At 39.7% G+C, this 13410-nt stretch overlaps 1 protein-coding gene across 1 annotated transcript; it reads left to right on the top strand.

Annotated features, from left to right (window-relative positions):
• Positions 1-2082: 2082 nt before the first annotated feature.
• LOC101569309 (epididymal secretory protein E3-beta) lies at positions 2083-4620 on the top strand. Its single transcript, XM_004644000.2, has 2 exons — positions 2083-2250; positions 3664-4620. The coding sequence occupies exons 1-2, from the start codon at positions 2233-2235 to the stop codon at positions 4123-4125; spliced, it is 480 nt and encodes a 159-aa protein (XP_004644057.2). The 5' UTR covers positions 2083-2232; the 3' UTR covers positions 4126-4620.
• Positions 4621-13410: the final 8790 nt, after the last annotated feature.

Genomic DNA, 13410 nt, shown 5'->3' with positions numbered 1-13410 from the left:
GAAACATCCCACAGACACATCCAGAAGTGCGCTTTATTGATGCTCCAGGCCTTCCTTAATCCAGGCAAGATGACGCACAGCCATTAATGGTCCCTGGAGAGGCAGTGAGTGAATCAGTAGGCATGGAGCCAAGTGTGCCGTGGGCACCGCAGGAAGTTGGATGGCCTGGGAGTGGGGGCACCTGCTGAGGAAAGCTGCAGGCTATGCGTGCAGCCAACCCAAGAGAGAAGCAAGGTGGCCCCAAGCAGCAGTGCTGTAGGAGAAGGGCTTGCAAGCCACTTGGGGCTCATGTCTCATCATACCTGGCCCTGGTGCTGGACAAAGAGCTACAGAATTTAGTGTTTGTTCTGCTGGACTTTTCCCCCTTGGTTCAATTCTTTTCTATTCCCCTGCTCTTCTGTTTTAGAATACTCTGTGTCATTGTATGTTGGAAGTAGTCACTGATGTCATTTTCACAAGAGCTCATAGTTGCCAGTTTGCCTTCAGTTTCAGAGGCAAGTTTGGATTTAGACTTTTCAGTGATTCTGCAGCTTTTGAGACTTTGGCAACTCCTAGAGATGGACTAAATGCATTCTGCGTAATGGAATATACACGAACTTTTTGAAGCTCAGATGGGAATGCAGTAGTGTAGATCTAAATTGTCTTGTCAAAGTCCATTTCAGGGGGGACACTGGAAGATGATTGGATCACAGGATCACTGTACTCATCACAGCCCATTGATGAGTCCATACCTGGATGTGATGTTGGGAGATACAGGTCTGATTGGAGGTGGTTCACTCAGGTGTGATCTGGAAGGGTACTTACTGTCCTTGGCTTCTCCCCTCCTCTTCCTCCTCCTCCTCCTCCTCCTCTTCCTCCTCCTCCCCTTCCCCTCCCCGTCCTCCTTCTCCTCCTCCTCTTTCGCCTACTTCTCCCCTACTCTCTCCACTTTCCCTCCCTCCCTCCCCCCCCAACCCCCAGCTGCCATGAAGTACATGGTTTTCCGCCACCCTGCCTATCCACCACGTCCTTTTCTGCCTTGAAGCCAGCCCATCACGGATTGAATCCTCTAAAACTGTGAGCCAAATCCAACCTGCCCCCTTAAATTGTATGCGTGTCAGATATTGCGTTCCAGCAGTGGGAATGCTGACTAACAGAACACTGGTGCCAGGGCAGTGGAACCATTGTGGCGACCACCCAGCACCCATAATGTAAAGGAGAAAAGGCGTAATTAATTTGACTCTTTTTTTTTTTTTTTTAAGAATTAAGTCTATGTGGTTGGGAAGATGGCTCAGTAGAATAAGTGCTTCCCTGGCAAGGGCAGGGGCCTGGGTTCAATCCCTGGTTCCACCAAAAAAAAAAAAAAAAAGAATTAAGTCTATGGTTGGCTGGCTCCAAAGCAGAAGCAGCACTGTACGGCAGGGTGGGGTGGGCGGGGCAGAGAGAAGGTGCTCATTTCACGGCAGCCAGGAAGAAGAAAAAAAAGGAAAAAATTGAAACCAGAGGCAGTAGTGTTGGCAGGCCACACCATCCAGACCCGCCTCCAACCAGGCCCCACTCCCACGTGTACTTTCAGCTGTGGAACTCATCCCCTGATGAATTTAGTGTCCTCTGATTCAATCACCATCAAAAGCCCCATTTCTGAACACATGAGACTTGGGGGGAACTACAGATCTAAACCGTAACAGAAACTGTCTCTAGAAAGCGCATCCTTTCTATCAGTACATCGGGCCCCTGACTAGATACTCTTTCACTTCTCCATGAAGGTCCCACAGTTCATGTCTCTGGAAGTAGTTTGCCTTACTGAAGTTCTCATAGAGTACAGCCCAGTCATTCATAGATTATTCCCCAGAAGTTTTTTAGGAAATGAGTTTAGAAACCAAATTTCTGATTATTTCTTATAAACTACTGATGACCCCTGTCTGGGGCTGCCTCTCTCAAATGCCTTGTGATTCCCTTGTCCCAGGAATCAAGTTATTCTTTAATGTTTTGAAACCTTTGCCTAAGGCTATTCTCAGAGTGAACCCAAGTGTTCCACATGAGAAGATATAATGAATGAGATATGAATGAGTTCATGAAAAAAAGATGCCCTGGTCCTTTTTTCCACATCACCACCCCAGAAGTCATCATAAAGTGCTGTCCCTGTCTCCTGCTGTCATTCCTTCCTCCACTGCTGTAGCCTTCTTGGACACTGAGGGAGGGACACAGAGGCTGCTTTGCAGATCCACTCACTTGCCACAACCTCTGATATGAATGCCAAATCTCAGTAAGGTGAGTTACAGCGGCTGTCACATAGGATGGCGCATAGAATGTTTAGTATTAACATAGGACATTTGGTTGAAAAGTAGAAAAACATTGGAAAAGAGCTTGCATGATCTTTTAGATAGAGAAGAATGAAAAATTGTATGTAAGCCACAGAAAACAAGGCCATAATTTCAACTCAGAATTAATTAGAGAAGTGACACCTTCCCTACCTCTCCCTCTTCCAACCTCAGCCTTCCAAATCCTATGTGCGTATTAGTAGACTTCCAGTCCTGTAATAGAGTCACTATTAGGCCTATTTGAGAACTTCAATATTTAAGTAGCAAATGCAGTGAGAAGTTCAACAGGGCCAAGTACACTGCTCATGTATACAAGGGCAGAGGTCTACTTTGGGAGGGAGACTTTTTCAAACAATGTGACACTCTTCTGCAGCCAAAGTTGATCTCACAGTTTTGGTACTTGATTGACTGGAGGATTATTTAAATACTGGAGTTCCATCTGAGTTCTGACACCAGGAATCCCAGTAGCCTGGGAGGTTGAGGCAGGAGGATAACAGATTGACCCTGCCCTTACTTAGCAACTTAGGGACTTAATGAGATACTATCTCAAAATGAAAAAGAAAAAAGGGCCGAGGATGTATCTCAGTGTAGTACAATCCCCAGGACCACCAAATACACACGTGTGGGCACACACACACACACACACACACACACAGGCAAGCAAAATCCTAAAGTCCTTTTACCATGATACTTTTAACTAACAGCTAAAATCAGGATCATTTATAATGACAACAGAGAAATGGCCAATAAGAAGGAATATGGTAGTTGGTTTAGAAGTGGTAGTGTTTCACCCAGGTCCTAAGGAAATGTTATATGGCAGTCAAGCCAGAGAAATACCATCATACACCACCAAGGTAATTGTGGCCTGGGCTGTGAGTTCAGGTACCAAAGCCTTCCAGCCTAGGAAATGCGTCCCAAGTAATTACTCAACTACTATACTTTAAGGAATATATCTACTATTTCCTTGGAAAAATAATCAACCTTTCCACTTTGCAGACATAAACTTTGAAATACCATTTGCTTTTAGACACTTGCTCTCTTCAGAGTAAACTGAGGAAAAGTATTTAGCTAAAGGAGATAGGTTCCTTAGGTCAAGCGGGAGAAGGGACAGACAGGAAATGTTTACAATTCTCAAAATAAACTCCATCTACTTTTTTTTTTTCCAATTTTGTTCTGGGTCGACTGAGTCTGCAACAATTCTATTTTCTGTTAATGTGATGGTCTAGTGAGAGTTATTGTCTCCTGGTCTGAGAACAAAATACTGTAGTGAAATTAGGCTCAAATGCAGGACACAAATTTTCAATTAGAAGTCAGCCCTCTGGGCATTATCTCACGAATATTTATTTTCCCTGTGCGTGCACAGATGGCCCTGGTGACTGAGATGGCATCCTCTCGGAAGGTCTGGGTCCCTCTCTTGATCCTCCTGTGCCTCCAATGCAGGCTACTTGTGCAGAGCAAAGACACTTCCAGGAGGAAATTTATGGAGGAGCACTACATAAGCCCACGCCAAGAATTCGGTGAATACAAATGTTATATCCTCATGACAGAAACAGCAGCTCTGAAGAACAAGATTTCTCACCTGTTTATTTATACCCCATGGTACAAAGTGGATCAGATATGCTACAGCAGCAACTGGAATGACCGCTATAGGAATGTGTATGTATGGGCTCACATGCCGATGAAAGTACTCAAGTGTCACAAGGAGAGTTGCACAAATAGTTACATAGAGAGCAGGAGCTACAGCTATGTTCAGTTCCACTGTAATCTAAATGGGTATGTTGACAGCATAGAAGACACGAAGCTCATACAGCACATCTTCATCTAGCAAGCCTACCCTGTCCCAAAGATTTGGCAATCAGTGGTCTCAAGTAGTGGTCCCTGCCTACTGCTCTGGCCAACCCCCACAATGTATTTCTGTGTCAGTGTTTCCCAATTATTGAGTTATACAGTACGCATTTTCTTTCATTCTTTTTCTTTTTGGGATAGTGTCTCACTATGTAGTTCAGGCTGGCCTTGAACTCATTATGTAACTTAGGCTGGCCTTGAACTCCCAATCCTTCTGACTCACCCTCCTAAATTACCAATGTATTTTCTTGACTCTACTCAAGAATGACCTAGTCTATTCTCTGCATAGCAATATTCTGTCCTAATTTACCTAACTTACTCAGACATTTTTTTAAAGACTCAACATTATCAACTAATCTTGGACATTTCCTGATATTATTGTCATTATACTCACAGAACCTGAATCATCTTTTCTTCTGTAAATGACTTATGTTGTTCTAATATATGCAAAATATAAATATATACTGTGTGCAGAGTTTGTATGGCGTCTTTGGTAACAAGCAATATGCATGATGTAACACAAAGTATAACGAATAAAGTCGTGCACAGGTTTAAGGTGCATTTAACCTGTAGGTGTAAATGTGTGTGATACGTTTATCTGTCTATGGGCATGTGATTGCCTGTATGTTAAGCTGGAGACAGATTATGACTGAGGCATTGAATGTGGTGGCAAAGCCTGGTTCCACTGTGATGAGGGGTAGGGCAACAGTTGCTTTTTATTTCCCATCCTTCAGATTGGTTTTTTAATTTTGGCTATGTTTAGGCTTTTTTCTTCTGTTTGTCTTTTTTTTGGGGTGGGGGACAGACACTGGAAATTGAACCCAGGGCTTTCACTCTCATCCACATCCCAGCCTTCAATTTCTTTTTCTTTTTTGAGACAGAGTCTTGCTAACATACTACGTTGCCCCCGCTGGGCTTGAGTTTGCAACCCCCTGCCTCAGTCTCACAATGCTGGGATTGCAGCAAGCACCACCCCACCTGGCAACATGGGGGGTTTAATATAAAACTTCTGTGTTGTCTTAGTTACTTTTCTCTCTGTGGAAATGAAATACCTGACACTTTCCCAGTGTTAAGTGGGAAAGTTTTGTTTAGCTCACAGTTTATAGAGGCTTCAGCCCGCTAGCTGGCTCTACAGCTTGGCAAACAGGCATCACAGAAAATAGTTCATGGTGTCCACAAGGTAGCAAAAGCAACAAGGGACCTTAGCTGTGCCTTTCTGCCTCTTTTATCTTATCCAGATTACTTAGAGTGGGTAGCACGCACACACTTAATCCTAATTCCTTTAAATCCAGCATTGCAACCTGAATCAATTCCAGTGTGATACACTCTAGATCCAGCCATTGCTGAGAAAGCCCCACTAGGACTGCATGAAGCTTTTGGGAGCCATCTAGACACAAGCCATATAAAGTGGGGTGTCATATGAGTGGAAGCTCTAGACAGCAAGATCAGAAAGAACACTTTCTCTCTTAACCACAGATTGACAAAGGCCCCTATTAGCTCCTGGGTTTATGCATTAAGAATGTTTCTAAAAGTGCCAGTTCATCTTAAATGAGTTAGGGCATTTTTTCTTCTGCCTTACAGAAGAAAACATGAAGTAGAAGATACTAACACAAAGAAAAGAAGAGTTAATCTCATAATAACTATTTCCATTTGGAAGAAAAATAAAGGTAATATTAGAAAATTTGTAAAGATTACACTCCTTAAGAATGAAGCTGACATTTTGTTATAAGCACGTAAAGAGGAGAAGAAAATGCTGGAGACTCATGTAGGTGGAGTCCACATGAACTGTTTTTGGAAAGTAAGGGAGAGAAACAGTCAAAAAAATGATTCTTTCCTTACTACTTTGCTTGGGGCAGAGCGGCAGATAAATCCCAAGCGCCCAAGTATCCTGTGTTCTTTGGTCTGCGGCAATGTTGCATGATGCTGACCTTGAAGCAGTCATACAGAAAGACCAGGGAATCAATATTTTCAGTTATGCTACTGCACACATAGGCCTGCACCCTCGGTCAGTAGCCAGTATGTCTCGGTGGATCATAGTGTTCCCAGGGCAGTTCCTCAGCTTTGCAATTTTTGAGCAAACTCCAGGATGAGTTGGTATCAAGGAGGGGGTGATCCGTATCAACCAGATTCAAAAGAGATTAGATTTAAATCACCGGTTGAGCTTGGAGACACTAATTTTCTTTTTCATTTGGCAATTGTTTGTGTGTGTGTGCGTGTGTGTGTGTGTGTGTGTGTGTGTGTGTTTCAGGAGACAACACAGGGAGTACTGAAGAACATTTCTAGCCTTTTTTTGGGTAACTTCTAGCTAGGGTCTTGGTGAGTTACCCATCCTGGCCTTGAATTTGGGACCCCCTTGCCGCTTACCAGGGAAGCATTTGTTCCACTGAGCCATCTCCCCAGCCCCTGGTAAATGCTCTCCTCATGCAGTTATAGAGAAGGAAAAATATTTTCCTTCCACTCTTCTTGGTTCTTGCTTCAGGTTGATGTAACAAAAATCAGATTAAGAAAAGCAAAACATTTACTTTAAAGAGAGTATAGCAATAATTGATATGACATTAGAAGCAGTATTATGGACTATTGGACTATATCAGGTTATTTCACTGGATTCTAGTACCTTCAATCTTTAGACAGGCTTCAAGTATGAAAAGGTCCTTTAAAGACTTCTCCAAACACAGCTTCTCTAATTGCAGTAGAACACCCATCTCTGACAAAACAAAAGGAAAAAGGGGGATATGTTGGGAGCCAGGAAGCTAGGAAATTGATCAGATATGTGTAGGTGGGACTTGGCTCAGTGCCTAAAGCAAACAAGCTACCTCACTCCTGAGAGGAACATCCTGTCTGGTTGAGGTTAGCTATCAGTTGCTAGGCAACCTACTGTCATGTATTACTAACTTCACTAAAGTGTAAATAAAGGACCATTTTGTTGTGAAAAAAAGAGAAAAATATATATATGTATGCACAAGAGAGTTAGGATAGATATACAGGTATTTTTCTTAGTTCGTTGAGAATAAAAGTTTGTACTAATAGTGTTTAGACAAGATATCATGTCAGTATCTTGTCCTCTGAACAACTACTATGAAGACAACAATATGCAATGTATGAATTATTGTAACCATCCTACCAACCTGTTTTGAAACTGTTTCATTGCTATTTTATCTTTTTCTCATTAAAATGAATAAATAATAATAATAATTTTATCTATAAAAAAGAAAAGCAAAACAAAGGAAAGTTTACTAATGTGTATCTCTTGTAAACATGAGAAAAAAGTCAGGGCTTAGTAAGTCAAGCAGATAGCAGTTAGCTGCCAGGCGACATGGGCACTTTACAGGGCAAGGTCCCGCACTTGGAAGGGTTGGACTGCTGGCACTTGGAAGGCTGTTTGCACCTTTGCAAAGTTGTTTCTGGAAGAGCATCCTGCTTTGCTTTGTGGAAGGACACTGCTTTGCAAAGTAACTTCAGTGTTCTCCCTACTTGGAGTAACAAACCTCCCTACTCCTTTGCCTCCCCATTACAGCTATGGGCTTTGCACCAAGTGGTGAAACCACTGTTTTCTCACAAGTTGAGTTTAGACTCTAATACTGTTGGGTCTCAGCAAATGACATTCTATGTATGATGACAGGCATGCTCGGTGTTTGGCATATTTTTTGTTGGTTTGTTTTGTTTTGGTTGTGTTACTAGAGGTTGAGCCCAGAGCCTTGAATTAAGTCACAACTCCAGCCCTTCTCCACTGTCAGACAAGGTCTCACGACATTGCCAAATTGCCCAGGGTGGGCTCCTGGCCCAGTCTTCTAGGCACATGCGCCACCACACCCAGCTTTCTTGAATTCTTTGAACAGTGGGAGAATCCAGACCACACTGATCTCCCATCCCTGTCTTGTTCTTTCCCTTTTGAAGCAGTGGGGATTTTCTCTGAAGTTTCTATATTTGAGAGAAAATTCCTTCTGTAGGAATGCAATTGTCATGGACACCCTTCCTTGGGATCTCTTTGTAAATAAAAAGATTAACACATGGGGAGGAAGACCAAAAGTCCAAGATTGAAGCCAACTTGTGACCCCAAACTGGGTCCTTTTTCCTTTTTAGAGTTGTACAGCCAGCAAGAAGTGATTGAGCAATGAAACAGATGTTTATTCTTGGTTAAGAACAGAAGTGAGAAGTAGACTTGCAAACCAAGCAGATCAACTTCTTGATTTGGAGGGGATGTAAGAAGTTATAAGTATAAGATAAAAGAAATGCATTGTTAAAAGAAGCTAATGGAGGAAAGAAATGTATTAATTATTGTAACCATCTTACCAACCTGTTTTAAAACTGTCCTACCAACCTGTTTTGAAACCTTCTAGAAAGGAGCACAGATGTTCTAGAGATTCAAATGTCACTTCTTTTGGCCACTTTTATGGTCTCTTGTGAGCATCTGTATGACCAGTGTCAACTCTCATGGTACAAGGCCATGTGCCAAGGGCATTATTATGGAGTTTTGTTTTGTTCTGATTCATTTGGTCTGATTTTATCCATCTCTTCCACTTTCTATTACTTTCCCAGGAACTGTCTTCTGCCCTGACCCACAACAGAGTCTACACAGGGAAGAGGATATAAGGAAGCCTAGGACTTTCTGGTGGGCACTTGGGCAGCCATCTTTCAACTAGCTAGTTTTTGGCTAGCTCAGCAGAGCAGAGACTTCTGGGACTGAGGCATCTTGTACTCAAAATTAGAGCAGGGTAAATATTCAGCTAGGTCCTGTGGGGAGTGTAAGATTAGCAAAAGATGGTCTCAGAATCTATTCTGAATCCTTCTGAGCTCTTTTACCTGAGAGATTTTATAGGTGTTTATAGGTGTTTTCAGTCACCTTCACAGAAATTATCAAAGACTAGAAAAGTATGAAGAGTTATTCTCTGATCCTTGTCTAAAGAATCTGTTGAAACTTCCTTCAGGATTACCTCTGCAAATTCTCAAAGTGATGGACTCTCAGGAGCCTTCTGACTGCATCAGGGAGGGACATCAACTGTCTTTATCATTTAGCCTGTGTCACACTTTTAGAGCAAAGCTGTGTGCTTGCACTGTTCTGGGACTGCCTTGTCTACCAAAGAGTATTGTCAGTGTTTTGTGTTGTTCGGGATATTCACATGATCAAACTATGCAAAATATTGGATGAATGGATGTTAAAGGTAAAAAGCGGTCAGAATAGGGATGGAAGAATGAAAATGAGGGAAATGAAATGCTTGAGAGTTTTCAGGTTTGACACAGAGATGCAGAATTTTAAATACTGCTAGAAAGAGTGTTGTTTAAATATATGAGTATATGCTAGGGTTTCAGCACTGACAGGTTGCATACATACAGCTCAATTAATATTTCAGTGAGTGGGAAGGTAAGCTTATAAGCTTTAGATTTTCAACAACTGATTTTTTCCCTCGGCCATTTTTATGACATGAAGTATGAGTTACAGCTTTAGATATACTTTCCAAAGAGTTTGGAAGCTTGGGTGCTATGTGAAGAAAAACATTGCAGGATGTGCCACACTTCAGGCGCAGACACCTTGTGTGAGTGAATGCAATTCATTTATTGGTTATGAAAAGCTTTTATCTTCTCAGAATGGAGCCTGCTAACCTATGCTTAGAATATATTTATTACATGCAAAATGCCTTAAGAGAGCCACTTTTTTATTTTCTGGAAAAAAAAGTAAAACAGAATTTCATAACTAGATGATAAGAGAATAACAATAGTTAATATATTGTATATTATCTTTATTTATTTCTGTGGCTGGCTCAGCTGACATGGCAAGTGGTGCTGGGGATCAAGCTGTGCTCTTTGAGTGTGCCTAAGCGTGCCTACGTGGCCTCTTCAGTCCCTTGTGCTATCTCGCTGGCCCCCTCTATGTTATCTTTAAAGTACAGTAGTCCCTTGTTGGTTTTGGTTCAATATTTATAGACTCACTATTTTGTGCATTTATAAGAAATATTAATCTAAATATTGCAGATTTTTTGCTATGTCATAGGACTTTGCAGTAGTATATAGTACTGTATATATATATTTATATATGTAGTATTTATGGTTTTTAAAAAATTTAAGATATATGAAAATACATTTAAAAAGTTAATTCTAACATATTAAAAGAACATTAAATTGAAATAAAATACACTGTTTACAGTATGCATATCTTTAGTGATGAGTATATGCTGTACTGTACAGTGTACATAAGTTGCTAAAATTACATAGGTTTATGAGTTTAGAAAATAGTTAAGAACATTAGAAATGTTTTTAAAATGTGGAAAAGATTTGTAAGAGTGTGAAAAGGGTATATATATATATTATATATATATATATATATAACTAAATACTAAAATAAATATAATGTCACTACTTCACTGATTGTCACTTACCGTGGGGGTGTCTGGAATGTGACCTCCGCCATAAGTGAGGGCCGCTGTAGTTACAAGTTATGGGCATAAAAACGTCTCCAATTGATTTAAGCACAAACCTTCCTTTCCTGCGAACTAAGAGATGCTAGGAATATAGCTAACTTGCATTTTTCTCTTTTGCCTTCCTTTCTCTTTTCGCCCATCCTAGTTCTTTTTTCCTTTTGAACAATTTCTTCCCATTTTACAATATCTGTTGTAAATTTTAGATCTTATTTACTCTTTCAGCTCCTCACCCCATGGAGACAATACAATATTTACATATGCGAGTCTGATTTATTTTGCTAATGAATATGGTCTCAAGTTCCATTCATTTACCTATCAAAGTCTCAACTTTATTCTTCTTTATGGCTAATACTCCATTGTCTAAAATAACACGTCTTCGGAATCAATCTAACAAAGGAAAGGAAAGTTCTCTACACTGAAAACTATAATACTCTGATAAAAGAGATCAAAGAGAATATAAAAAATGGAAAGATATTTTCAAAAATGAAAAGATATTCTTTGTTCATGGATAAGGAAAAAATAACATTATGAAAATGGCCATACTCCCCAAGCTGTTATACAGACTTAATACAATGCTGATCAAAATACCATTAGTATACTTCACAGAACTAGAGAAAACATTCCATCCCTAAAATTCATTTGTGATAAGAAGAGACCTACCATAGAAAAAATAATCCTGGGCAACAAAGGCAAGGGAGGAGGCATCATGATCTCTAACTTAAAGTTATACTAGAAAGCTACTGTAATAAAATCAGCATGGTACTGGCAAAAAATAGATCTGAGGATCAATGGAACTGATTAGAAGATGCAGACACAACTACAAACACACTCAGCCACCTTATCTTTGATAAAAGAGGCCAAATATGTTCACTGAAAGAAAGATAATCTCTTTAATAAATGGTGCTGGAAAAACTGGCTCTCTACAAGGCAAAGATGAAAACTAGACCCATGTCTATCACCATACACTGAATTATAATCAAAATGAATCAGAGGTGTTAATATTAAAACAAGAAACATTAAATCTACTGGAAGAGCAAGTAGGTAGAAATCTTGAAGACACAGGGGTAGGCAGAGAGTTCAGGAACAAAACCCAAACTGCATAGGAAATACTTCAAAGAATCAACAACTGGGGTCTCATCTTACTGAAAAGCTTTGCATACCAAAAGAAATCACAGAGTTGAAAAAAAACCCCACAAATTGGAAAAAAGAATTAACCATCTGTCCTTCAGACAAAGGACTTATATCTAGAACATATAAAGAATTTAAAAAAAAATCAGGCCTGAAAATTCAAAGATCCAATAAAAAATGGGCATTTGAAATGAATAGACACTTCTCAGATGAAAAATACAAATGGCAAATAAAAAACATGAAAAATGTTCAACATCACTAGTCATTTGACAATTGAAAATTAAAAGACCATTGAGGTTCTCTCTCACTCTAAAAAGAATGGCTATCATCAAGAAATCAAGCAATAACAAATGTTAGTGAGATTATGGAGAAAAGGTAACCCTTTTGCACTGATGATGGGAGTGTAGACTGGTACAAGCACTGTGGAAATCAGTCCGGCGATTCCCCAAAGAGCTAGGAGTAGAAGTTCCACCTCAGCTATTTCCCTTCTGAGTATTTTTCCAGAAGAGTTGAAAACATCATGCCACAGCAGCACATGTGTAACCATGCTTATAGCAGTGCCATTTGTCATAGCTAAATGTTAGGAACAACTCAAATGTCCATCGACTGAGGAATGCATGAAAAAGATGTGGTATTTTGCAATCAAGTATTACTCGACTATAAAGAAAGATAAACTTGAGGCTGTTGTAGGTAAATGGATACAACTAGAGACCATACTCAAAAGTGACATCAATCATACCCACATGTGTAAACATTGTACTATTTCCCTAGTATAAGAAACTGAAGGAGTAAATAAAATCTGAAATGTGCAAGAGATATTGTAAAAGGGAAATAAACTACTCAAAAGAAAAGAACTGGGATGGAGAAAAGAAGAAAAGAAAGAAAGAAGGGGAAAATATATATACATATATACACAAGATAGCTAAGATAATCGTACTACTAATTTCTATTAGTTTATTAAAATTAGTGAATTAGATACATTGTATTTGATTTAATTAATGCCTAATTGTTTGGTCAATTTTGTATGCCTATATCTGGTATTCTGGACAACTTCTTTGAAGATAACTATATGTAATATAACAACCAGTATTAATTTCCTATATCCTTGTTTTGAAATTCTGAGTCGTTTTGTTTTAAAATTCTCTTTAAAGTAAAATTTAAAAAAATAATGGAACTTTTTAACCCATTCCTTGGTTGATGAGCATTTGGGTTGTTTCCAGGATTTAGTTGTGACAAATTGCACTGCTATAAACATTAGTACACATATATCACTGTGGTATGATGTTTTTAATTCTTCAGGAAAGAGAGCCAGAAAGGGAATAACTGGGTCAAATGGAACTTCTAATCCCAGCTTTTTGCGGAATCTCCATAGTGATTTCCACAGTGGTTGTACTGGGATATACTCCCCCCAGCAGTGGAGAATGGTTGCCTTTTCCCTATAATCTCTCCAACATTTGCTATTGGTTGATTTCTTGATGATAGCCATTCTTTCTGGAGTGAGAGAGAATTTGTGTCCTTTGAATTTGCATCTCTTGAATGACCAGTGATATTGAACATTTTTTTCATGTATTTATTTGGCATTTGTATTTCTTTATCTGAGAAGTGTATATTCATCTCAGATATCCACTTTTGATTGAGTATTTGAAATTTGGGAGCCTGATTTTTTTTCAATGCTTTATATGTTCTAGATAGAATTCCTTTGTCTGAGGGACAACTGGTTCTTT

This window comes from Octodon degus, unplaced genomic scaffold (assembly GCF_000260255.1).
Source record: "Octodon degus isolate 3935 unplaced genomic scaffold, OctDeg1.0 scaffold00189, whole genome shotgun sequence".
In the NCBI taxonomy this organism is placed as follows: Eukaryota; Metazoa; Chordata; class Mammalia; order Rodentia; family Octodontidae; genus Octodon; species Octodon degus.
The sequence above is the reverse complement of the archived record's forward strand: the minus strand, read 5'-3'. Positions and strand labels throughout refer to the sequence as shown.